Source organism: Pristiophorus japonicus, chromosome 15 (genome assembly GCF_044704955.1).
Source record: "Pristiophorus japonicus isolate sPriJap1 chromosome 15, sPriJap1.hap1, whole genome shotgun sequence".
NCBI lineage: Eukaryota > Metazoa > Chordata > Chondrichthyes > Pristiophoridae > Pristiophorus > Pristiophorus japonicus.
In genome coordinates this window covers 115,902,190-115,929,037 of record NC_091991.1, presented here as the reverse complement: position 1 = coordinate 115,929,037, position 26,848 = coordinate 115,902,190, and the positions used below count along the sequence as shown (strand labels likewise).

General features: G+C 49.5%; 1 protein-coding gene across 4 annotated transcripts in view; it reads left to right on the top strand.

Moving 5' to 3' along the window:
- The window catches only part of abca3b (ATP-binding cassette, sub-family A (ABC1), member 3b), a 188,672-nt gene that overhangs the window by 143,727 nt on the left and 18,097 nt on the right, over positions 1-26,848 (top strand). For all 4 annotated transcript variants that reach the window (XM_070900872.1, XM_070900871.1, XM_070900873.1 and 1 more), the window contains 7 exons: positions 2,058-2,230; positions 6,552-6,680; positions 7,764-7,958; positions 10,658-10,845; positions 12,578-12,748; positions 13,339-13,523; positions 14,979-15,052. In XM_070900872.1, coding sequence (XP_070756973.1) covers positions 2,058-2,230; positions 6,552-6,680; positions 7,764-7,958; positions 10,658-10,845; positions 12,578-12,748; positions 13,339-13,523; positions 14,979-15,052 — 1,115 coding nt within the window. The remainder of the gene's footprint in view (positions 1-2,057; positions 2,231-6,551; positions 6,681-7,763; positions 7,959-10,657; positions 10,846-12,577; positions 12,749-13,338; positions 13,524-14,978; positions 15,053-26,848) is intronic.

Here is a 26,848-nt window from a genome sequence, read left to right as displayed (position 1 = left end):
TGACAAGCACTCCCAGGTCCCTTTGTTCCTCTACACTTCTCAGTATCCTACTAGTTATTGTGTATCCCTTGCCTTGTTAGCCCTTCCCAAATGCATTACCTCACACTTCTCCAGATTGAATTCCATTTGCCACTATTCTGCCCTCCTGACCAATTCATTGATATATTCCTGCAGTCTACAGCTTGCTTCCTCATTATCAACCACACGGCCAATTTTCGTATCATTTGCAAACTTCTTAATCATGTCCCCTACATTGAAATCTAAATCATTGATATATACCACAAAAAGCAAGGGACCCAGTACTGAGCCCTGTGGAACCCCACTGGAAACAGCCTTCCAATCACAAAAACACCCGTCGACCATTATCCTTTGCTTCCTGCCACTGAGACAATTTTGCATCCAACTTGCCACTTTCCCTTGGATCCCATGGGCTTTTACTCTTTTGACCAGTCTGCCATGTCAGAAGTCTTGCTAAAATCCATGTAGACTACATCAAATGTGCAATCCTCATCGACCTTCCACGTTACCACCTCAAAAATTAAATCAAGTTAGTCAGACACGACCTTCGCTTAACAAATCCATGCTGACTGTCCTTGATTAATCCGTGCGTTTCTAAATGACGATTAATACTGTCCCTCAGAAATGTTTCCAATAATTTGCCCACCACCGAGGTTAGACTGATTGGCCTATATTTGCTCAGTCTACCCTGTTCTCCCTTTTTAAAAAACGGTACTATGTTAGCAGTCCTCCAGTCCTCTGGCACCACGCCTGTAGCCAGAGAAGATTGGAAAATGATGGTCAGAGCCGCTGCTATTTCCTCCCTTGTTTCTCCTAACAGCCTGGGATACATTTCATCCAGGCCTGGCAATTTATCTACTTTCAAAGATGCTAAACCCCTTAATATTTCCTCTCTTACTATGTTCATCTCATCTAATATTTCATGTTCCTCCTTAACTACATCGTCCCTCTCTTCTGTGAAGACAGACGCAAAGTGTTCATTAAGAACCATACCCATGTCTTCCACCTCCACACACAGGTTAACTTTTTGGTCTCTAATAGGCCCAACTCTTTCCTTAGTTCTCCTCTTGCTCTTTATGTATTTATAAAACATCTTTGGGTTTTCCTTGATTTTACTTGCAAGTGGGTCTCTTTACCATATGGGCTAAGGCAGTGGTGCCCAATACATTAGCCCCCAGCCTAACGTGACTAATTGCATTTCTGATTACTAATTAAACAATGAGACTCTGCCATTGTCATGTGATCTCAATACTCATTTGCATGTAAACTTTAACATTTCTGTGTGTTTGTTGATAAGACGAAAAGCAAAGAGTGAGCATTTTACTTCCTTGGTTACTGAAGAGTGGCAAATGTTTATGTGAATATCCACATGTGAAGCCAATTTACCTGTACTGAGTGTAAGGTGTTTTCAACTAAAAATATTGCATGTGGCTAAACTGTGTTCACATGTAGTTAGTCAGTGATTTCTATTGGACAACATTGGTCTCGGCAATGGAAGGTTTTACTGTAGATAAAAGAAAGACTTGGATTTATATAGCGCCTTTCACGACCACCGGACGTCTCTCATCGCTTTACAGCCAATGAAATACTTTTGGAGTGTAGTCACTGTTGTAATGTAGGAAATAGATAAATGCAAAATAATACATGAACCTGCAGACAGTGAAAGGGTGGCCATTAGCAAAAGTGGGAAAGGCATGGGATTTGATTATTGTTTCTGAAAATTAGCTTGTAATTATAAAATGACTTGTCATATTAAAGGGTGAAAGGAAATAGGATATACGCCCCACCCGTCATGTGCGCCTAATAAATGGAAGTCAATCCAAGAGTTTTATTGCAGCATTGTACCCAGGTGTCTGGGAAAGATCTACCTACCCCCGTCATCAAGTTGTCCTGAGTGGCATGGAGACGGGGAAATGGGAAGATGGGAAGAATGCCAGTAAATATTTTTTAAATGTTAAAATTCGATTAGTCCTCTATTGATTTGAAGGTGTTCTCGAGCTGTTGTAATTAACGGCGTGTGCATCATCCATCATTCACAGATGTCACCTACCAGCTGAATTACCTTGCCTGGGAACGTCCTGGAATTGGCCGTTTCTTTGTTGCCCTGTTAAGCCAGGGCTTTGTATTCATGATTCTTCTCATCATTATTGAGTTCAGTGACTTCAAAAAGACGACCAATTTTTTCCGTTGTATCTCCTGGAAAAAGAAAAAGGTGAGTTGAAAGTGATGGAAGAGTTAGTTCATTACAGACAACAATTCACCTCTGACATGGCACAAAGCCACTCAGAGTCTCTCCCTTCTGACCATTGATGTTGCTGCCAGGTGAAGATGAACTTATTCTTACCGAACATTACCAGGTTACTTGCTGTCAGTGTTCTATATTACTGGACTGCTGGTTTGAAGTTAACTAGAATATCAATGTAAGAACAAAGTCACAATAAATACTCGTGAGTTATAGGCTGGAATCTAATCAAGGGGTTCGGTGGGGAGGGGGGGTTTATATATAGAATAACAGATACCCAGGAGTGAGTTACAGGCCGGAATCTAATCGAGGGTTTTGGGTGGTTTATATATAGAATAACAAATATCCGTGAGTGAGTCAGAGGCTGGAATCTAATGGAGGAATTAGGGAGATCTACATGTAGAATAGCAGAATCCCGAGATTGAGGTAAAGGCTGGAATTTAATTGAGAGGTTCCTGTTTTTTTACTGTTTTACTGTAGAGAATTTCCAGAACCACCTTCTGTACTGATTTCCCTGACTCAGGGAATGAGCAAATTGGTTGGAGCAAGGTGATTGGATTAGCCGAATGACACTTTTCTGATTTCTGACGGGACTGTCATTCCCATCTTGCACTCCGTAATTCAAACTTGCATTTTTACCTCAACCGACTGAGAGTCTATCCATCAGTGAGATTTGTCCAAGGGGATGGGCCCAGGGGTGGGGGATGATCCTGAGGAGGGGCTCAGGGGATGGGAAGAGATGGGCTCAGGGGAGGGGAAGAGATGGGCTCAGGGGAGGGGAAGAGATGGGCCCAGGGGAGGGGGATGGACCAGGGGAGGGGGATGGTCCTGAGGAGGGGCTCAGGGGAGGGGAAGAGATGGGTCCAGGGGAGGGGAAGAGATGAGCCCAGGGGAAAGGGATGGGCCCAGGGGAGGGGAAGAGATGGGCCCAGGGGAGGGGAAGAGATGGGCCCAGAGGAGAGGAAGAGATGGGTCCAGGGGAGGGGAAGAGATGAGCCCAGGGGAAAGGGATGGGCCCATGGGAGGGGAAGAGATGGGCCCAGGGGAGGGGAAGAAATGGGCCCAGGGGAGGGGGATGGACCAGGGGAGGGGGTTGGTCCTGAGGAGGGGAAGAGATGAGCCCAGAGGAGGGGGATGAGTCTGGGGAGGAGAAGAGATGGGTCCAGGAGAAGGGAAGAGATGGGGTCAGGGGAGGGGGATGAGTCTGGTGAGGGGCCCAGGGGAGGGGAAGAGATGGGGCCAGGGGAGGGGGATGAGTCTGGGGAGGAGAAGAGATGGGGCAAGGGGAGGGGGATGAGTCTGGGGAGGGGCCCAGGGGAGGGGAAGAGATGGGGCAACATAGAAACATAGAAAATAGGTGCAGGAGCAGGCCATTCAGCCCTTCTAGCCTGCACCGCCATTCAATGAGTTCATGGCTGAACATGAAACTTCAGTACCCCCTTCCTGCTTTCTCGCCATAACCCTTGATCCCCCGAGTAGTAAGGACTTCATCTAACTCCCTTTTGAATATATTTAGTGAATTGGCCTCAACTACTTTCTGTGGTAGAGAATTCCACAGGTTCACCACTCTCTGGATGAAGAAGTTTCTCCTCATCTCGGTCCTAAATGGCTTACCCCTTATCCTTAGACTGTGACCCCTGGTTCTGGACTTCCCCAACATTGGGAACATTCTTCCTGCATCCAACCTGTCTAAACCCGTCAGAATTTTAAACGTTTCTATGAGGTCCCCTCTCATTCTTCTGAACTCCAGTGAATACAAGCCCAGTTGATCCAGTCTTTCTTGATAGGTCAGTCCCGCCATCCCGGGAATCAGTCTGGTGAATCTTCGCTGCACTCCCTCAATAGCAAGAATGTCCTTCCTCAAGTTAGGAGACCAATACTCCAGGTGTGGCCTCACCAAGGCCCTGTACAACTGTAGCAACACCTCCCTGCCCCTGTATTCAAATCCCCTCGCTATGAAGGCCAACATGCCATTTGCTTTCTTAACCGCCTGCTGTACCTGCATGCTAACCTTCAATGACTGATGTACCATGACACCCAGGTCTCGTTGCACCTTCCCTTTTCCTAATCTGTCACCATTCAGATAATAGTCTGTCTCTCTGTTTTTACCACCAAAGTGGATAACCTCACATTTATCCACATTATACTTCATCTGCCATGCATTTGCCCACTCACCTAACCTATCCAAGTCACTCTGCAGCCTAATAGCATCCTCCTCGCAGCTCACACTGCCACCCAACTTAGTGTCATCCGCAAATTTGGAGATACTGCATTTAATCCCCTCGTCTAAATCGTTAATGTACAATGTAAACAGCTGGGGCCCCAGCACAGAACCTTGCGGCACCCCACTAGTCACTGCCTGCCATTCTGAAAAGTACCCGTTTACTCCTACTCTTTGCTTCCTGTCTGACAACCAGTTCTCAATCCACGTCAGCACACTACCCCCAATCCCATGTGCTTTAACTTTGCACATTAATCTCTTGTGTGGGACCTTGTCGAAAGCCTTCTGAAAGTCCAAATATACCACATCAACTGGTTCTCCTTTGTCCACTTTACTGGAAACATCCTCAAAAAATTCCAGAAGATTTGTCAAGCATGATTTCCCTTTCACAAATCCATGCTGACTTGGAGCTATCATGTCACCATTTTCCAGATGCACTGCTATGACATCCTTAATAATTGATTCCATCATTTTACCCACTACTGAGGTCAGACTGACCGGTCTATAATTCCCTGTTTTCTCTCTCCCTCCTTTTTTAAAAAGTGGGGTTACATTGGCTACCCTCCACTCCATAGGAACTGATCCAGAGTCAATGGAATGTTGGAAAATGACTGTCAATGCATCCGCTATTTCCAAGGCCACCTCCTTAAGTACTCTGGGATGCAGTCCATCAGGCCCTGGGGATTTATCGGCCTTCAATCCCATCAATTTCCCCAACACAATTTCCCGACTAATAAAGATTTCCCTCAGTTCCCCCTCCTTACTAGACCCTCTGACCCCTTTTATATCCGGAAGGTTGTTTGTATCCTCCTTAGTGAATACCGAACCAAAGTACTTGTTCAATTGGTCTGCCATTTCTTTGTTCCCCGTTATGACTTCCCCTGATTCTGACTGCAGGGGACCTACGTTTGTCTTTACTAACCTTTTTCTCTTTACATACCTATAGAAACTTTTGCAATCCACCTTAATGTTCCCTGCAAGCTTCTTCTCGTACTCCATTTTCCCTGCCCTAATCAAACCCTTTGTCCTCCTCTGCTGAGTTCTAAATTTCTCCCAGTCCCCAGGTTCGCTGCTATTTCTGGCCAATTTGTATGCCACTTCCTTGGCTTTAATACTATCCCTGATTTCCCTAGATAGCCACGGTTGAGCCACCTTCCCTTTTTTATTTTTACGCCAGACAGGAATGTACAATTGTTGTAATTCATCCATGCGGTCTCTAAATGTCTGCCATTGCCCATCCACAGTCAACCCCCTAAGTATCATTCGCCAATCTATCCTAGCCAATTCACGCCTCATACCTTCAAAGTTACCCTTCTTTAAGTTCTGGACCATGGTCTCTGAATTTACTGTTTCATTCTCCATCCTAATGCAGAAATCCACCATATTATGGTCACTCTTCCCCAAGGGGCCTCGCACAATGAGATTGCTAATTAATCCTCTCTCATTACACAACACCCAGTCTAAGATGGCCTCCCCCCTAGTTGGTTCCTCAACATATTGGTCTAGAAAACCATCCCTTATGCACTCCAGGAAATCCTCCTCCACCGTATTGCTTCCAGTTTGGCAAGGGGAGGGGGATGAGTCTGGGGAGGGGCCCAGGGGAGGGGAAGATATGGGTCCAGGGGAGGGGGATGAGTCTGAACTAAGCTGTGACTGAGTATCAATCCCTGTCCCGGGGAGGGCGGGTTGTAATTGAGCATGGAGATTGTGCCTAAATGCTAACCAAACAACTTCCAGTAGTAAATAGAGGAAAAAGTCTGAGTTTGTGAAGAATGTTTGTGGCGTTTATAACAATCACTGAGGCTGCAAATGCTGGAGACATTAAATATAAACAGAAAATATCGGAAACACATGGCAGGTCAGTCAGCATCTGTGGAGATAAACGACAGGTTAACGTCTCCGGAATGGACCTTCAATTCGAATAAAAGATTACGTGCAAAACTTTAACCTGGCTCCTCTGCTCACACACATTGTCCGACCTGCTGGGCGTTTCCAGCACTTTCTCTGACTGTTGGTTGGTTTGAGTGGTGTAGTAACTATGAAGAGACTAATGTTGCTGACTTCTGTTAGGCATCGGTGATGAATGTCATCAGCCCAACGCTCGTTGAAGACTCTGATGTCATGAGTGAGCGCTTGAGGATAGAGGAGTCATCAGCTCTCCAAATGGACAACCCCCTGGTGATAAAGAACCTCTCCAAGGTAGGTGCAGTGTCCCTTCAGCAATGATGGCACTGCAGGAAGCCACTGTGCACAGTCCCTCAGTGACCTGGCGAGGCGAAGCTGCTGGGGGAGGTTGTACTCGTCGCTCAGTGTTCTGTTGATGATCTCATGTCGCTGAAGCAGGTGATCGTATTGTCGGTCCCTTTATTGGGCTGAGTAGTGCCCCACAGTCAGGCAGGATTAGCCCATTCCATCCTTTCAGTTACCTGTTGCACTGAAGTAGAGAGGTGCACTCGGATCTGGGGCTCCCGACAGCAAGTGCATCTCAGTCAATCGAAGCACACCCACTGTCATTTACCATCCATTAAACATGAGCTGCGTGCCCGTGGTTTTCTGTGATGATCTCCTTTTGAGCACTGGCCCTGGCTGGGAGATTCGGATCGTGGAATCAACCCTCCAACACCCTCTCTGCTGCAACACAAAACTGTCGGGATGTTAATTTTTTTCAGGTTGCCAATATTTCAAATTGGTTAATGTAGACACCACCTCTTTTATATCGCTGCGCTCCCTCAATCGCTCCACTCTGCATCTCCCTTGGAGAAGTTCGCTGAAATCAAATTGCAGCCGCATTTCCATTTTAACTTTATCAAACCTCTTGACCATAAGTGTGTATTTATGTCAGGTTATGATTTCTACTAAGATCACAAGGAGTTCATTTATCCTCTCGCCAGAACTTGGTAGCTGTCTTTCATACATTACAACAATGACGACAAGTACTTAATTGACTCTAAGGTGCTTTGGGATGTCCCGAGGTGGTGAAAAGCACTATAGAAATGCAAGTCTTTCACTCATTGCAGAATAACCGATGATGGGGGGTGGGGGTGGGGAAACAGCGATGGGGGTGGGGATTGGAGCGATGGGTGGTATGGGGATGGGGAGTGGTTGACGATGGGGATGGGGGATAGCGATATGGGGAAGGGTGAGGGGGGCAGTTTCTGGTCAAGAGGAGGTAGATGGGCTTTCTGTTGTTTGAGATGGTCATTACCCTGCACCTATCTCACATTTGTGTTTATATTTGGAGTTCTGTGGTCTTCCAATCTGTACTTGGCACTTTGCTTTCAGATTTACTACGACAAGAAGGCGACGATTGCTGTGAACAAAATTTGTTTATGTGTAAATAAAGGGGAGTGTTTTGGATTGCTGGGGTTCAATGGAGCTGGTAAATCAACCCTATTCAAGATGTTGACTGGGGATGAGAAGGTGAGCAGTGGAGATGCGTATATCGATGGTTACAGCATCGTGAAGGAAAGGAGAAAGGTGAGCACACCACAGGCCCTTCAATAGTACAAAGTATTTACAGTGCCGAAACAGGCCATTCGGCCCAACAGGTCTATGCCGGTGTTTATACTCTACACGAGCCTCCTCCCATCCTACTTCATTTTGCCCCATCAACATATCCTTCTAGTCCTTTCTCCTTCATGTGTTTATCCAGCTGCCCCTTAAATGTATCGATGCTATTCGTCTCAACCACTCCTTGTGCTAGCACGTTCTCACCACTCCCTGTGCTAGCACGTTCTCATCACTCCCTGTGCTAGCACGTTCTCACCACTCTCTGTGCTAGCACGTTCTCACCACTCTCTGTGCTAGCACGTTCTCACCACTCCCTGTGCTAGCACGTTCTCACCACTCCCTGTGCTAGCACGTTCTCACCACTCCCTGTGCTAGCACGTTCTCACCACTCCCTGTGCTAGCATGTTCTCACCACTCCCTGTGCTACCACGTTCTCACCACTCCCTGTGCTAGCATGTTCTCACCACTCCCTGTGCTACCACGTTCTCACCACTCCCTGTGCTAGCACGTTCTCACCACTCCCTGTGCTAGCATGTTCTCACCACTCCCTGTGCTAGCACGTTCTCACCACTCCCTGTGCTAGCACGTTCTCACCACTCCCTGTGCTAGCACGTTCTCACCACTCCCTGTGCTAGCACGTTCTCACCACTCCCTGTGCTAGCATGTTCTCACCACTCCCTGTGCTAGCATGTTCTCACCACTCCCTGTGCTAGCACGTTCTCACCACTCCTTGTGCTAGCACGTTCTCACCACTCTCTGTGCTAGCATGTTCTCACCACTCCCTGTGCTAGCACGTTCTCACCACTCCCTGTGCTAGCACGTTCTCACCACTCCCTGTGCTAGCACGTTCTCACCACTCCCTGTGCTAGCATGTTCTCACCACTCCCTGTGCTAGCATGTTCTCACCACTCCCTGTGCTAGCATGTTCTCACCACTCCTTGTGCTAGCACGTTCTCACCACTCTCTGTGCTAGCACGTTCTCACCACTCCCTGTGCTAGTACGTTCTCACCACTCTCTGTGCTAGCACGTTCTCACCACTCTCTGTGCTAGCACGTTCTCACCACTCCCTGTGCTAGCACGTTCTCACCACTCCCTGTGCTAGCACGTTCTCACCACTCCCTGTGCTAGTACGTTCTCACCACTCTCTGTGCTAGCACCTTCTCACCACTCTCTGTGCTAGCACGTTCTCACCACTCTCTGTGCTAGCATGTTCTCACCACTCTCTGTGCTAGCACGTTCTCACCACTCCCTGTGCTAGCACGTTCTCACCACTCCCTGTGCTAGTACGTTCTCACCACTCTCTGTGCTAGCACGTTCTCACCACTCTCTGTGCTAGCACGTTCTCACCACTCTCTGTGCTAGCATGTTCTCACCACTCTCTGTGCTAGCACGTTCTCACCACTCTCTGTGCTAGCACGTTCTCACCACTCTCTGTGCTAGCACGTTCTCACCACTCCCTGTGCTAGCATGTTCTCACCACTCCCTGTGCTAGCACGTTCTCACCACTCTCTGTGCTAGCACGTTCTCACCACTCCCTGTGCTAGCACGTTCTCACCACTCCCTGTGCTAGCACGTTCTCACCACTCCCTGTGCTAGCACGTTCTCACCACTCTCTGTGCTAGCATGTTCTCACCACTCCCTGTGCTAGCACGTTCTCACCACTCCCTGTGCTAGCACGTTCTCACCACTCCCTGTGCTAGCACGTTCTCACCACTCCCTGTGCTAGCACGTTCTCACCACTCCCTGTGCTAGCATGTTCTCACCACTCCCTGTGCTAGCACGTTCTCACCACTCCCTGTGCTAGCACGTTCTCACCACTCCCTGTGCTAGCATGTTCTCACCACTCCCTGTGCTAGCACGTTCTCACCACTCCCTGCGTGCAGATGTTTCTTCTGAATTCCATATTGGATTTATTAGTGACTATCTTATATTTATGGCCCATAGTCTCGCCTGCAAGAGTAAACACATTCTCTACAACTACCCAGTCAAACCTTCTATCGGGCCACCCCTCAGTCTTTTCTGGAGAAAAGAGTCCCAGCCTGTTCAATCTTTCCCGATAGGTATAATCTCTCAATTCTGATATAATTCTGGGAAATCTTTTTTGCATCTTCTCCAGTGCCACAATCATCGCAACTATACACGCAGATAGTGAGTACTCAACGTGGCACACTGTTCATCGGAGCAGAGACCCTTTCACCTTTTTGTCAGGGCAGGTTTGGGCATTGTGGGTCCGTCAGTGTTAACTGGGCTGAGGAAAGCAAGTGGGTAAAACATGGGGGATTCTCCACAGACTTGGCAGCTGGCTCTTGGTATCAGGCAGAGGGGCTTCACTTCCCACGGGAGGGGCTTCACCCTCCCACGGGAGGGGCTTCACACCCCCACGGGAGGGGCTTCACCCTCCCACGGGAGGGGCTTCACCCTCCCACGGGAGGGGCTTCACACCCCCACGGGAGGGGCTTCACCCTCCCACGGGAGGGGCTTCACACCCCCACGGGAGGGGCTTCACTTCCCACAGGGGGGTTTCAATTCCCACGGGGGGGGGGGGGGCGTTCACCCCACAGGAGGGGCTTCACCGCCCACAGGTTTCATTGGTCAGCGAATCCTGGACCCTCAGTCCACTGCGTTTTCCTAATAATCCTATTTTTTTCTCTCTCTTTCCGGAAAGGTGCAACAGAAGATTGGTTACTGCCCCCAGTTTGACGCTCTTCTCGATCACATGACGGGCCGGGAGACGCTGTTCATGTACGCACGGTTACGGGGCATCCCCGAGGGCCGCATTAATCAGTGTGTGCAAGATGTGATGAGGAGTCTCCTCCTCGAGCCCTACGCTCAGAAGGTGGTGCGAACGTACAGGTGAGTGAAATCAGGCCATCACTGCATTGCCTTCCCTTTCTATTCTCTTCACCTATTGTTTGGAACCGTCTGTGTTGGAGGATTCTCCTCAATGGTCATAGAATCTCACAACACAGAAGGAGGCCATTCAGCCCATCACATACTTCCTGATTGTGCAAGTGGGAAAGTGTGTAAATATACAGTAGTTGATTGGACTGTTTGGAGGGCGCCTGCTTGCAGGGGGGCGAGAAGTGGTGGCCAGTATGCTTTTGAGGCCACACCTCATTTAAATGAATCCGGAGACTATGGGTGTCCCAATACAGCTTGCTGGTTTCAGGTCAGCCCAATATTGGGCCGCCTGGAGGCTGCCAGATCAGCACGGAAGTAAATCTGGGAAGCGTCGCGGAGGGGGTAATGTCCCTGTGCTGGGATTCCCGGTCTCTCCCTGTGCTGGGATTCCCGGTCTCTCCCTGTGCTGGGATTCCCGGTCTCTCCGCGTGCTAGGATTCCCGGTCTCTGTGCTGGGATTCCCGGTCTCTCCCTGTGCTGGGATTCCCGGTCTCTGTGCTGGGATTCCCAGTCTCTCACTGTGCTGCGATTCCCGGTCTCTCGCTGTGCTGGCATTCCTGTTCCCTGTGCTGGGATTCCCAGTCTCTCCGTGCTGGGATTCCCGGTCTCTGTGCTGGCATTCCCGTTCCCCATGCTGGGATTCCCGGTCTCTCCCTGTGCTGCAATTCCCGGCCCCTCGCTTTGCTGGGATTTCTGCTTTCTGTGCTGGCATTCCCGGTCTCTCTCTGTGCTGGGATTCCCAGTCTCTCACTGTGCTGGGATTCCCAGGCTCTCCCTGTGCTGGGATTCCCGGTCGCTCCCTCTGCTGCGATTCCTGTTCACAGTGCTGGCATTCCCGGTCTCTCCCTGTGCTGGGATTCCCGGTCTCTCCCTGTGCTGGGATTCCCGGTCTCTCCCTGTGCTGCGATTCCCGACCTCTCCCTGTGCTGCGATTCCCGGCCTCTCGCTGTGCTGGGATTTCTGGCTTCTTTGCTGGGATTCCCGGTCTCTCCCTGTGTTGGGATTCCCGGTCTCTCCCTGTGTTGGGATTCCCGGTCTCTCCCTGTGCTGTGATTCCCGGTCTCTCCCTGTGCTGGGATTTCTGGTTTCTGTACTGGGATTTCTGGTTTCTGTGCTGGGATTCCCAGTCTCTCCCTGTGCTGGGATTCCCGGTCTCTCCCTGTGCTGGGATTCCAGGTCCCTGTGCTGGGATTCCCGGTCTCTCCCTGTGCTGGGATTCCCGGTCTCTGTGCTGGGATTCCCGGTCTCTCCCTCTGCTGCGATTCCCGTTCCCAGTGCAGGCATTCCAGGTCTCTCGCTGTGCTGCGATTCCCGGCCTCTCGCTGTGCTGGGATTTCCGGTCTCTCCCTGTGCTGCGATTCCCGGTCTCTCCCTGTGCTGCGATTCCCGGTCTCTCCCTGTGCTGGGATTTTCAGACTCTCCCTGTGCTGGGATTTCCGGTCTCTCCCTGTGCTGCGATTCCCAGTATCTCCCTGTGCTGCGATTCCCGGTCTCTGTGCTGCGATTCCCAGTCTCTCCCTGTGCTGGGATTCCCGATCTCTCCCTGTGCTGCGATTCCCGGTCTCTCCCTGCTGGGATTCCCAGTCTCTCCTTGTGCTGCGATTCCCGGTCTCTCCCTGTGCTGCGATTCCCGGTCTCTCCCTGTGCTGGGATTCACTCTGCTGCTGGTTTTGTCCTATCCTAGCGGTGGGAACAAGCGGAAGTTGAGCACCGCGGTGGCTATGATCGGTAACCCCGCTGTCATCTTCCTGGATGAGCCGTCCACCGGTATGGATCCCGTTTCCAGGAGACTATTATGGGATGCAGTGACCAGTACCCTACAGAACGGGAGGTCAGTCGTCATCACTTCCCACAGGTAAGACTGTGTGTTTCTCTGTTACAGTCGGGTTACAGTATTAATAATAAAACGAGGCAGCCATTCAGCCCTTCCAGCATGTTCTGCCATTCAGTTAGATCCTGGCTGATCTACACCTCAACCCCATTTGCCCCTTTTGCTTCCATATCCCTTAATGCTCTTACCCAACAAAAACTTATTAATCTCAGTTTTTAAATTTTTGATTGACTCCCCAGCCTTTGTGTGAAGAATTACTTCCTAACAGCATCCCTGAATGGTCCAGATCCAATTTTAAGACTATGCCCCCTTGTTCTGGATTTCCCCCCCACCAGAGAAATTAGTTTCTCTCCATCTACCCTATCAACTCCTTTAACCACCTTAAACACCTCGATTAGATCACCCCTTAATCTTCTATCCTCGAGGGAATACAAGCCTAGTCTACGCAACCTGTCCTCATAAATTAACCCTTTTAGCCCCGGTATCATTCTGGTAAATCTGTGCTGCGCCCCTCCAAGGCCAATATATCCTCCCTGCGGTGCAGTGCTGTGTTCCTATGTACCTAATACATGGTGTAAGTGGTCTCCAGTAAGTCTGCGTGCTGTGTGTTTCAGTATGGAGGAGTGTGAAGCCCTCTGCACCAGGCTGGCTGTCATGGTCAACGGTCAGTTCAATTGTCTCGGAAGTCCACAGCACCTCAAGAATAAATTTGGCAGCGGATACACGCTACTGGTCAAAATCCAGGGCGATGAGCCCGATCTCAAGCCTTTCAAGAACTTTATAGAAATGACATTTGAAGGTACAGATCTAACTCCGTCTGGATTCCTCCACTCAAATTATACATCAAACAGGAATCTCTCTTTCTCCACTTTCTCTTTCTCTGTTTCTACATCCTCTGTGTGTCTCACTTTCCCACACTCTCTCACTCACTCTGTCACACTCTCACTCCCTCATCTTACTCACACTCTTACTCACACTCTTACTCACACTCTTACTCACACTCTTACTCACACTCACTCACTCTCTTACTCACTCATTTTCTTTCACACTCACACTCTCACTCTCTCTTTCACTCTCACTCGCACTCTCTCTCATTCTTTTTCACTCTCTCTCACTTGCACACACTCTAACACAATCTCTCACTCACACACTCTCACACAATCTCTCACTCACACACTCTCTCTCACTCTCACACTGTCTCTCTCTCTTTCCCTGTCTGTGCCTCTCTGTCTCTCCTCTCTTTCTCTCACTGTGTCTCACTGTCTCAATCGCTGTCTCTCCTCTCTCACTCACCCTCTCTCACTCACCCTCTCTCACTCACCCTCTCTCACTCACCCTCTCTCACTCACCCTCTCTCACTCACCCTCTCTCATTCTCTCTCTCTCTCTCTCTTTGTCTCTCCTCTCTCTCTCTCTCTCTCTCTCTCTCACATTCTCTGTGGTTAAGGGCACCGCCCAGTCTGGTACTGATCTACATGGATCAGGTTGATCGCTGGTCTGTGTTGAGTCAGATGGGGTTACAGGGTAGTAAGGAGAGGGTCCCTGCTCCTGTCTGTGATTCAGTAATCTCTGTTGAAAAGTAGGTAGGCATAGGATAATGGGGCGATCAGGCTCTTCCATGATGCTTGCCACAGTCGGAAAACCCACCAACACCTAATGTGTGAAGACAGGAGGACAGCCCTGAGATCCCGGGGGTGGCGGGCAGGGAACAATTCAGTGAAAGGACACTGTTATAATGTGACATGATGCCTGTCTGTTTACTGACAGCCGCTTTTAGTGATATGACAGGCCCTGTGCTGTCTGTGTTTAGACTTGGTCTCAGGATGTGGGACACTGAAAAGGCTGCATCTATTGCCCATCCCCAGCTCCCCTAAGGGCAGTTAAAAGTTGATCACACCGTGTGGACTGGAGTCACGTTAAGCCGGACCAGCTAAAGACAGCAGGTTCTCTTCCCTGAAAGATATTAGTGATGTTGGGTTTTTACGACAATCCGACAGCTTCATGGTCAGATTATCAGTGCCAGTCCTGAATTACCAGATTTATTGAATGCCATTTGCCAGTTTGCCCTGGTGGGATTTGAGCTCAGTAGCCCATCCAATACCAGAACCACTGGGCCACCGTAGCCAGAGTGTCTGTGCACAGTGTTTGCTTGGGCTGTCGAGGATCCCACCGCACTGCTTATTATTCTTTTAATGTTGCGTGATGCTTTATTTTTATATCTGTCTGTAACTTCCTTTTGTCTCATTCTGTGACAGGCAGTGTTCTGAAAGATGAACATTATGGAATGGTGCATTACCACTTAACCAGCGAGCTCGTGACCTGGGCACAGGTAGGTTTCTTGGTTTGACTGAGACCCTGGAAGGAAGGATTCACAACGGGCACTTCACTCCAACTGAAACTTCCGCTGGCCAAACAGAGACTGCTGGCCTTGTGTAGGAATACGAGGAGGCCATTCAGCCCCTTGAGCCTGTTTTGCCATTCAACCAATTATTCCAGTATCCACAGCCTTTTGGGGAGAGCTTTCCAGATTTCCACTACCCTTTGTGTGAAGAAGTGCTTCCTGACATCACCCGTGAATGGCCCAGATCTAATTTTAAGACTATGCCCCCTTGTTCTGGATTTCCCCCCCACCAGAAAAATTAGTTTCTCTCTATCTACCTTATCAACTCCTTTAACCACCTTAAACACTTCGATTAGATCGCCCCTTAATCTTCTACCCTCGAGGGAATACAAGCCTAGTCGACGCAACCTGTCCTCATAAATTAACCCTTTTAGCCCCGGTATCATTCTGGTAAATCTGTGCTGCATTCCCTCTAAGCCCAATATATCCTTCCTGTGGTGTGGTGCCCAGGACTGAGTGCAGTGCTGCACATGGGCTCTGACCAGGGCTCTGTACAACCGAAGCATCACTGCCTCACTTTTGAATTCTAACCCCCTTGAGACAAAGACCAACATTCCATCAGCCTTTTTGATTACTTTGTGTACCTGTACACCAGCTTTTAGTCATTTGTGCACATGGGCATGTAAAGTCCTGTCCCTGCAGTACAGATTCACACGAGGCACATACTGAAGTCAAGGTCACTCAGGACCTGCACCTTTATTACACAGCTCTCGAATGCCACACTTGCCTAAGACCTGTCCTTATATACCTGTCTGGGACAGGTATCCAGTGTCTCCTGCAAGTGCACCCCTGGTGGTAAGGTAAGCTTGTGGTTACAGGTCATCTCTGGTTACAGTTATGTATAGTATGGTAAGATACAGTTATGTACAGTAGTGTGAGATACATGACATCACCCTCCCCCAAGGTCTTATTGTCTTTATAGGTTCAGTCTCTCAGGTGGTCTACGCTCTCTCGTGGAGTGTCTTAGGTGTGGTTCAGTTGTTTGCCTTGGTGCCTGTTGTTCTTTTGGGGTGATTGCTGGTATCTAGCCTGGGCTGTCTGTTTCGTTCAGTATGATTGTTGGTGTCTCGCCTGGGCTATCTGTTGGGATTGCCCTTTCCTCAGGTTGTTCCCTCTGTCTGTCCACCAGGTGTGTTGCGAGTTCCACATTGTAGTCTGCCTCTGGTTCAGCAGTGTTGTTGGTAAATCTACTTTTGACTTGGTCTACATGCCTCTGGCAGGTTTGGCCATTGTCCATTTGTACCACCAGTAGCCTGTTTCCTTCCTTGCCTGTTACTGTCCCTGCAAGCCATTTGGGACCCCGGCCATAGTTTAGCACAAACACTTTGTCCCCTATCTCATTCCACCTCCCCCTTGAATTTCGGTCATGGTACTCAGTTAGCTTATGGCGCTTTGCCTCAACGATTTCATGCATGTCTGGGAGGATTAATGAGAGCCTTGTCTTTAAGGTCAGTTTCATCAATAGTTGCGCAGGGGGAACTGCAGTCAATGAATGTGAACGAAATCTGTATGCCAGCAGCAGTCGCCACAGGCGGCCCTGCAGCGTGGGACCTTGGATTTTGAGCATGCCTTGTTTAATGATCTGCACTGCTCGCTCCGCCTGGCCGTTGGAGGCCAGCTTGAACGGTGCTGTCTTAACGTGATTTATGCCGCGGTCACTTATAAAATCTTGGAATTCTGCGCTGGTGAAGCACGGACCATTGTCACTGACCAATATGTCAGGAATGCCGTGCGTTGCGAACATGGTTCCAAGGCTTTCCATAGTGGTGGAGGTGGTGTTCGAGTTTAAAATGGTGCATTCGATCCACTTAGAAAATGCATCTATAACTACGAGGAACATTTTGCCCATGAATGGACCCGCATAGTCTTCATGTACCCGCGACCACGGTTTGGTGGGCCAGGGCCAGGGGCTCAGGGGGGCCTCCCTGGGGCATTGCTGAGTTGGGCACAAATGGTGCACCTTCGGACGCAGAGCTCCAAGTCCGCGTCAATGCCAGGCCACCAGATGTGGGATCTGGCTATGGCCTTCATGAGAACGATCCCCGGGTGCTCACGGTGGAGCTCCCGGACAAATGCCTCTCTGCCTTGCAGAGGCATAACTACTTGACTGCCCGACATCAGGCAGTCTGCTTGAAGTGACAGCTCATGCATGCACCTATGGAAAGGTTTGATCTCCTCGGGGCAGGCATCACGAGCCTCTGCCCAGTCACCAGTTAGGACACATCTTTTTACTAGGGATAATGTGGGGTCGCTGGTCGTCCAGGTTCTGATTTGACGAGCCGTCATGGGCGAACCTGTGGACTCAAAGGCATTGATTGCCATGACTATCTCACAGTCCTGTTCGTCAGACCCTTCCGTGGTCGCCAGGGTTAGCCTGTTAAGCGCGTTGGCACAGTTGTTTGTGCCTGGTCTGTGCCTTATGGTGTAATCGTAAGACACCAGCATGAGTGCCCACCGTTGAATGCGCGCCGAGGCGTTGGCGTTTATTGCCTTGCTTTCGGATAGTAGGGATGTGAGGGGCTTGTGGTCGGTTTCTAATGCGAACTTGGCCCCGAAAAGGTATTGGTGCATCTTTTTGACACCGTACAAGCACGCGAACGCCTCCTTCTCCACCATTCCGTACCCACGCTCCGCCCGCGAAAGTGACCTGGAGGCATAAGCTATGGGTTGTAATTTACCCGCACTATTGACATGTTGTAAAAAGCACCCGACCCCGTACGCTGACGCATCACACTGGGTCAAAGAAAGCCAAAATACTGTTGGAACACAGAAGGTTGCGTACCTTATTGAAGGCGCGTTCCTGGGCGTCCCCCCAAAACCAATCGCATCCCTTTCTGAGTAGCACGTGGAGAGGCTCCAGCAGCGTGCTTAAGTTCTGCATAAAGTTCCCAAAGTAATTGAGTAGCCTGAGAAAGGCGCGCAGTTTGAGACATTCCGGGGCCTGGGTGCCAGACGAATTGCTTCGCTTTTGGACTCTGTTGGGCAGATTCCATCAGCGGCAATCCTTCTGCCCAAAAATTCAACCTCGGGCGCGAGAAACAGGCACTTGGATTTCTTAACTCTTAGGCCGACCCGATCCAACCGCTTTAGTACTTCCTCCAAATTGCAGAGATGGGAGTCGGTGTCCCTTCCCGTGATAAGTATGTTGTCTTGAAATACAACCGTCCCCGGGATGGATTTGAGCAGACTCTCCATGTTGCGCTGGAATATAGCAGCAGCCGACCTGATGCCGAATGGGCATCGATTGTACATGAAAAGGCCTCGATGTGTGTTGATGGTGGTGAGTAGCTTGGACTCATCGGTCAATTCTTGCGTCATATACACAGATGTGAGATCTAGTTTTGAGAAAAGTTTTCCTCCAGCCAATGTGGCAAATAAGTCCTCCGCTCTGGGCAGCGGGTATTGGTCCTGTAGGGAGACTCTGTTTATGGTAGATTTGTAGTCCCCACAGATTCGTACGGATCCATCAGGCTTCATGACTGGGACGATGGGACTTGCCCAGTCGCTAAATTCCACGGGTGAGATAATGCCTTCCCGCAGAAGCCTGTCCAGTTCATGTTCAATCTGTTCCCTCATCACATAGGGCATAGTTCGAGCCTTGTGATGGACCGATCTAGCATCCTGTGTGATGTAGATTTTGACTTTAGCCCCTTTGAAGGTGTCCACACCTGGCTGAAAGAGATGTTCAAATCGACTTAGAACTGTTGAGCAGGAGGTCCGTTCCTCTGACGACATGGCATGAACATCATCCCATTTCCAGTTTAGTTTTGCCAGCCAGCTTCTCCCCAGCAGTACTGGGAGATCTCCGGGGACAATCCACAAGGGAAGTCGGTTCACTGTCCCTTTGTGTGTGATTGAGAGCATGGCACTGCCAAGGACTGGGACGATTTCTTTGGTATAGGTCCTTAGTTTGGTGTCGACCCTTGTGAGTTTTGGTCTGTCTCTTTTGTGCGGCCACAGATGTTCAAATTGTTGAGCCCTCATGAGAGATTGACTCGCTCCCGTATCCAGCTCCATGTTGACGGGTATCCCGTTGAGTAGGACCCTCATCATTATTGGAGGCATCTTGTTGTAGGAGCAGTGGACATTGATCGTGTTGACCCGCTGTACATCGGTGTCCCGGGTACTGTCCCCACCGTCTTCTGGTCCGCTTTCCGACCCATCCGATTCGTATACCAGTCGAGTTGCCATTTTTCTGCATGTGCGGGCCAGAGGCCCTGTATCGTCACAGTTTCTGCAAACAACATGCTGAAATCGACACCTCCTTGATGAGTGCCTTCCCCCACATCTCCAGCACAAGCGCTTCCATTGTTTCCAAAGAATGATCTGGGTCTGGCTGATCTCTTGAGCTTCTCTCAGTTTGTAGTTGATTGCTCGCATTGTGGGTTGATGAGGTGTGAACGGCTGTTCATGTGGCCCTTAATGGCTTCTGGCGCCACTGCCTGCTGTTGAGGGCCTGCTCTCCTGCCTTTGTCTGTGTGTGGGGGTAGCGGCTTGTTTCACGCTGTGAACCCCTTGTTCCGATGTTTCGTTAGTTGTCGTACCCGCAGTGTAGATCAACCTCGTTTCTTCTTCTCCTGCCAAGAATGTCTGTGCAACCAGTGCTGCTGCCTCTAGGGTCAAGTTCTTGGTTTCTATGAGCTTTCGGAATATGCCTGCGTGGCCTATTCCTTCAATAAAAAAGTCTCTCCGCACTTCTCTCCTTAGGAGAACTCACATAAGCTAGCCAACCTCCGAAGTTCCGCCACAAAGTCGGGTATGCTCTCTCCTGCGACACTTGGAACTGGTGCTCTCCACTCTCCCGTCCTGTGACAGTTTGAACTGGTGCTCTCCACTCTCTGTCCTGTGACAGTTTGAACTGGTGCTCTCCACTCTCTGTCCTGTGACAGTTTGAACTGGTGCTCTCCACTCTCCCATCCTGTGACAGTTTGAACTGGTGCTCTCCACTCTCTGTCCTGTGACAGTTTGAACTGGTGCTCTCCACTCTCTGTCCTGTGACAGTTGGAACTGGTGCTCTCCACTCTCTGTCCTGTGACAGTTTGAACTGGTGCTCTCCACTCTCTCTCCTGCGACAATTTGAACTGGTGCTCTCCACTCTCTCTCCTGCGACAATTTGAACTGGTGCTCTCCACTCTCTCTCCTGCGACAATTTGAACTGGTGCTCTCCACTCTCTGTCCTGTGACAGTGGGAACTGGTGCTCTCCACTCTCTGTCCTGTGACAGTTGGAACTGGTGCTCTCCACTCTCTCTCCCGCGACAGTTTGAACTGGTGCTCTCCACTCTCCCGTCCTGTGACAGTGGGAACTGGTGCTCTCCACTCTCTCTCCTGTGACAGTTGGAACTGGTGCTCTCCACTCTCTCTCCCGCGACAGTTGGAACTGGTGCTCTCCACTCTCCCGCCCTGTGACAGTTTGAACTGGTGCTCTCCACTCTCCCGTCCTGTGACAGATTGAACTGGTGCTCTCCACTCTCTGTCCTGTGACAGATTGAACTGGTGCTCTCCACTCTCTGTCCTGTGACAGTTGGAACTGGTGCTCTCCACTCTCCCGTCCTGTGACAGTTTGAACTGGTGCTCTCCACTCTCCCGTCCTGTGACAGATTGAACTGGTGCTCTCCACTCTCTGTCCTGTGACAGTTGGAGCTGGTGCTCTCCACTCTCTGTCCTGTGACAATTTGAACTGGTGCTCTCCACTCTCTGTCCTGCGACAATTTGAACTGGTGCTCTCCACTCTCTGTCCTGTGACAGTTTGAACTGGTGCTCTCCACTCTCTGTCCTGTGACAGTTTGAACTGGTGCTCTCCACTCTCTGTCCTGTGACAATTTGAACTGGTGCTCTCCACTCTCTGTCCTGTGACAGTTTGAACTGGTGCTCTCCACTCTCTGTCCTGTGACAGTTGGAACTGGTGCTCTCCACTCTCTGTCCTGTGACAGTTTGAACTGGTGCTCTCCACTCTCTCTCCTGCGACAATTTGAACTGGTGCTCTCCACTCTCTCTCCTGCGACAATTTGAACTGGTGCTCTCCACTCTCTCTCCTGCGACAATTTGAACTGGTGCTCTCCACTCTCTCTCCTGCGACAATTTGAACTGGTGCTCTCCACTCTCTGTCCTGTGACAGTTGGAACTGGTGCTCTCCACTCTCTGTCCTGTGACAGTGGGAACTGGTGCTCTCCACTCTCTCTCCTGTGACAGTGGGAACTGGTGCTCTCCACTCTCCTGTCCTGTGACAGTTGGAACTGGTGCTCTCCACTCTCTCTCCTGTGACAGTGGGAACTGGTGCTCTCCACTCTCTCTCCTGCGACAGTTGGAACTGGTGCTCTCCACTCTCTCTCCTGCGACAGTTGGAACTGGTGCTCTCCACTCTCTCTCCTGCGACAGTTGGAACTGGTGCTCTCCACTCTCCCGTCCTGTGACAGATTGAACTGGTGCTCTCCACTCTCTGTCCTGTGACAGATTGAACTGGTGCTCTCCACTCTCTGTCCTGTGACAGATTGAACTGGTGCTCTCCACTCTCCCGTCCTGTGACAGTTGGAGCTGGTGCTCTCCACTCTCCCGTCCTGTGACAGTTGGAACTGGTGCTCTCCACTCTCCCGTCCTGTGACAGTTTGAACTGGTGCTCTCCACTCTCCCGTCCTGTGACAGTTTGAACTGGTGCTCTCCACTCTCTGTCCTGTGACAGTTGGAGCTGGTGCTCTCCACTCTCTCTCCTGCGACAGTTGGAGCTGGTGATCTCCACTCTCTGTCCTGCGACAGTTAGAACTGGTGCTCTCCACTCTCTCTCCTGCGACAGTTAGAACTGGTGCTCTCCACTCTCTCTCCTGCGACAGTTAGAACTGGTGCTCTCCACTCTCCCGTCCTGTGACAGTTGGAACTGGTGCTCTCCACTCTCCCGTCCTGTGACAGTTGGAACTGGTGCTCTCCACTCTCTGTCCTGTGACAGTGGGAACTGGTGCTCTCCACTCTCTGTCCTGTGACAGTTGGAGCTGGTGCTCTCCACTCTCTCTCCTGTGACAGTTTGAACTGGTGCTCTCCACTCTCTGTCCTGTGACAGTTGGAGCTGGTGCTCTCCACTCTCTCTCCTGCGACAGTTGGAGCTGGTGCTCTCCACTCTCTGTCCTGTGACATTTGGAGCTGGTGCTCTCCACTCTCTCTCCTGCGACAGTTGGAGCTGGTGATCTCCACTCTCTGTCCTGCGACAGTTAGAACTGGTGCTCTCCACTCTCTCTCCTGCGACAGTTAGAACTGGTGCTCTCCACTCTCTCTCCTGCGACAGTTAGAACTGGTGCTCTCCATTCTCCCGTCCTGTGACAGTTGGAACTGGTGCTCTCCACTCTCCCGTCCTGTGACAGTTGGAACTGGTGCTCTCCACTCTCTGTCCTGTGACAGTTGGAACTGGTGCTCTCCACTCTCCCGTCCTGTGACAGTTTGAACTGGTGCTCTCCACTCTCCCGTCCTGTGACAGTTTGAACTGGTGCTCTCCACTCTCTGTCCTGTGACAGTTGGAGCTGGTGCTCTCCACTCTCTCTCCTGCGACAGTTGGAGCTGGTGATCTCCACTCTCTGTCCTGCGACAGTTGGAGCTGGTGATCTCCACTCTCTGTCCTGTGACAGTGGGAACTGGTGCTCTCCACTCTCTCTCCTGCGACAGTTAGAACTGGTGCTCTCCACTCTCTCTCCTGCGACAGTTAGAACTGGTGCTCTCCACTCTCTCTCCTGCGACAGTTAGAACTGGTGCTCTCCACTCTCTGTCCTGTGACAGTTGGAACTGGTGCTCTCCACTCTCCCGTCCTGTGACAGTTGGAACTGGTGCTCTCCACTCTCCCGTCCTGTGACAGTTGGAACTGGTGCTCTCCACTCTCTGTCCTGTGACAGATTGAACTGGTGCTCTCCACTCTCTGTCCTGTGACAGTTGGAGCTGGTGCTCTCCACTCTCTCTCCTGCGACAGTTGGAGCTGGTGCTCTCCACTCTCTGTCCTGTGACATTTGGAGCTGGTGCTCTCCACTCTCTCTCCTGCGACAGTTAGAACTGGTGCTCTCCACTCTCCCGTCCTGCGACAGTTGGAACTGGTGCTCTCCACTCTCCTGTTGGTATAGGAGGGAGGGCTTTAGTTTCCTGAACAATTGGGACCGCTTCTGGGGTAGGTGGGACCTGTACAGGTCGGACAGGTTACACCTCAAAAGAGACGGGACCAATGTTCTTACGGGTGGTTTTGATAGTACGGTTGGGAGGGCTTTAAACTAGCTTGGCAGGGAGATGGGAACCCAGGAGAGGGCTCTGAGCTAGTTAGAGTGGGTGAGAGCTCAGATGAACAGAACCCCAAGAAAGAATGCAAAAGGCAGGAGGCAACAGAGCAGAGTAGTACTGGGGTAAGTGTAAACCACAAGGTGATAGGAAGGGACAATATGTATGAATATAAAGGGGCTGCAGGAGGGGTCAAAACTAAAAGTCATGGTTTAAAAACTAGTATTAAAACACTCTACCTAAACGCACGCAGCATTCGAAATAAAGTAAATGAGTTGACGGCACAAATCATTACAAATGGGTATGATTTGGTGGCCATTACAGAAATGTGGTTGCAGGGTGGCCAAGACTGGGAATTAAACATACAGAGGTATCTGACAATTCGGAAAGATAGACAAGAAGGGAAAGGAGGTGGGGTAGCTCTGTTAATAAAGGATGATATCAGGGCAGTTGTGAGAGACGATATTGGCTCTAATGAACAAAATGTTGAATCATTGTGGGTGGAGATTAGAGATAGTAAGGGGAAAAAGTCACTGGTGGGCATAGTTTATAGGCCCCTAAATAATAACTTCATGGTGGGGTGGACAATAATCAAGGAAATAATGGAGGCATGTGAAAAAGGAACGGCAGTAATCATGGGGGATTTTAACCTACATATCGATTGGTCAAATCAAATCGCACGGGGTAGCCTTGAGGAGGAATTCATAGAATGCATATGAGATTGTTTCTTAGAACAGCATGTTACAGAACCTACAAGGGAGCAAGCTATCTTAGATCTGGTCCTGTGTAATGAGACAGGAATAATAAACGATCTCCTCGTAAAAGATCCTCTCGGAATGAGTGATCACAGTATGGTTGAATTTGTAATACAGATTGAGGGTGAGGAAGTAGTGTCTCAAACGAGCGTACTATGCTTAAACAAAGGGGACTACAGTGGCATGAGGGCAGAGTTGGCTAAAGTAGACTGGAAACACAGACTAAACGGTTGCACAATTGAGGAACAGTGGAAGACTTTCAAGGAGCTCTTTCATAGTGCTCAACAAAAATATATTCCAGTGAAAAAGAAGGACGGTAAGAGAAGGGATAACCAGCCGTGGATACCCAAGGAAATAAAGGAGAGTATCAAATTAAAAACCAATGCGTATAAGGTGGCCAAGGTAAGTGGGAACATTTTAAACGACAGCAAAGAATGACTAAGAAAGCAATAAAGAAGGGGAAGATAGATTACGAATGTAAACTTGCGCAAAACATAAAAACTGATAGTAAAAGCTTTTACCGATATATAAAACGGAAAAGAGTGACTAAAGTAAATGTTGGTCCCTTAGAAGATGAGAAGGGGGATTTAATAATGGGAAATGTGGAAATGGCTGAGACCTTAAACAATTATTTTGCTTCGGTCTTCACAGTGGAAGACACAAAAACCATGCCATAAATTGCTGGTCACGGGAATGTGGGAAGGGAGGAGCTTGAGACAATCACTATCACTAGGGGGGTAGTGCTGGACAGGCTAATGGGACTGAAGGTAGACAAGTCCCCTGGTCCTGATGAAATGCATCCCAGGGTATTAAAAGAGATGGCGGAAGTTATAGCAGATGCATTCGTTATAATCTACCAAAATTCTCTGGACTCTGGGGAGGTGCCATCGGATTGGAAAGCAGCTAATGTAACGCCTCTGTTTAAAAAAAGGGGGCAGACAATAGGCCGGTTAGTTTAACATCTGTAGTGGGGAAAATGCTTGAAGCTATCATTAAGAACATAAGAACATAAGAATTAGGAAAAGGAGTAGGCCATCTAGCCCCTCGAGCCTGCTCCGCCATTCAACAAGATCATGGCTGATCTGGCCGTGGACTCAGCTCCACTTACCCGCCCGCTCCCCGTAACCCTTAATTCCCTTATTGGTTAAAAATCTATCTATCCCTGACTTGAATACATTCAATGAGCTAGCCTCAACTGCTTCCTTGGGCAGAGAATTCCACAGATTCACAACCCTCTGGGAGAAGAAATTCCTTCTCAACTCGGTTTTAAATTGGCTCCCCCGTATTTTGAGGTTGTGCCACCTAGTTCTAGTCTCCCCGACCAGTGGAAACAACCTCTCTGCCTCTATCTTGTCTATCCCTTTCATTATTTTAAATGTTTCTATAAGATCACCCCTCATCCTTCTGAACTCCAACCGAGTAAAGACCCAGTCTACTCATCTCCGGAATCAGCCTAGTGAATCGACTCTGTACCCCCTCCAAAGCTAGTATATCCTTCCTCAAGTAAGATGACCAAAACTGCACGCAGTACTCCAGGTGCGGCCTCACCAATACCCTATACAGTTGCAGCAGGACCTCCCTGCTTTTGTACTCCATCCCTCTCGCAATGAAGGCCAACATGCCATTCGCCTTCCTGATTACCTGCTGCACCTGCAAACTAACTTTTTGGGATTCATGCACAAGGACCCCCAGGTCCCCCTGCACCACAGCATGTTGTAATTTCTCCCCATTCAAATAATATTCCCTTTTACTGTTTTTTTTCCCCAAGGTGGATGACCTCACACTTTCCGACATTGTATTCCATCTGCCAAACCTTAGCCCATTCGCTTAACCTATCTAAATCTCTTTGCAACCTCTCTGTGTCCTCTACACAACCCGCTTTCCCACTAATCTTTGTGTCATCTGCAAATTTTGTTACACTACACTCTGTGCCCTCTTCCAGGTCATCTATGTATATTGTAAACAGTTGTGGTCCCAGCACCGATCCCTGTGGCACACCACTAACCACCGATTTCCAACCCGAAAAGGACCCATTTATCCCAACTCTCTGCTTTCTGTTAGCCAGCTAATTCTCTATCCATGCTAATACATTTCCTCTGACTCCGCGTACCTTTATCTTCTGCAGTAACTTTTTGTGTGGCACCTTATCGAATGCCTTTTGGAAATCTAAATACACCACATCCATCGGTACACCTCTATCAACCATGCTCGTTATATCCTCAAAGAATTCCAGTAAATTAGTTAAACATGATTTCCCCTTCATGAATCCATGTTGCGTCTGCTTGATTGCACTATTCCTATCTAGATGTCCCGCTATTTCTTCCTTAATGATAGTTTCAAGCATTTTCCCACTAAAGATGTTAAACTAACCGGCCTTTTGTCTGCCCCCTTTTTTAAACGGAGGCGTTACATTAGCTTCTTTCCAATCCGCTGGTACCTCCCCAGAGTCCAGAGAATTTTGGTAGATTATAACGAATGCATCTGCTATAACTTACGCCATCTCTTTTAATACCCTGGGATGCATTTCATCAGGACCAGGGGACTTGTCTACCTTCAGTCCCATTAGCCTGTCTAGCACTACCCCCCTAGTGATTGTCTCAAGGTCCTCCCTTCCCACATTCCTGTGACCAGCAATTTTTGGAAGAAATAGCGGGACATCTAGATAGGAATAGTGCAATCAAGCAGATGCAACATGGATTCATGAAGGGGAAATCATGTGTAACGAATTTA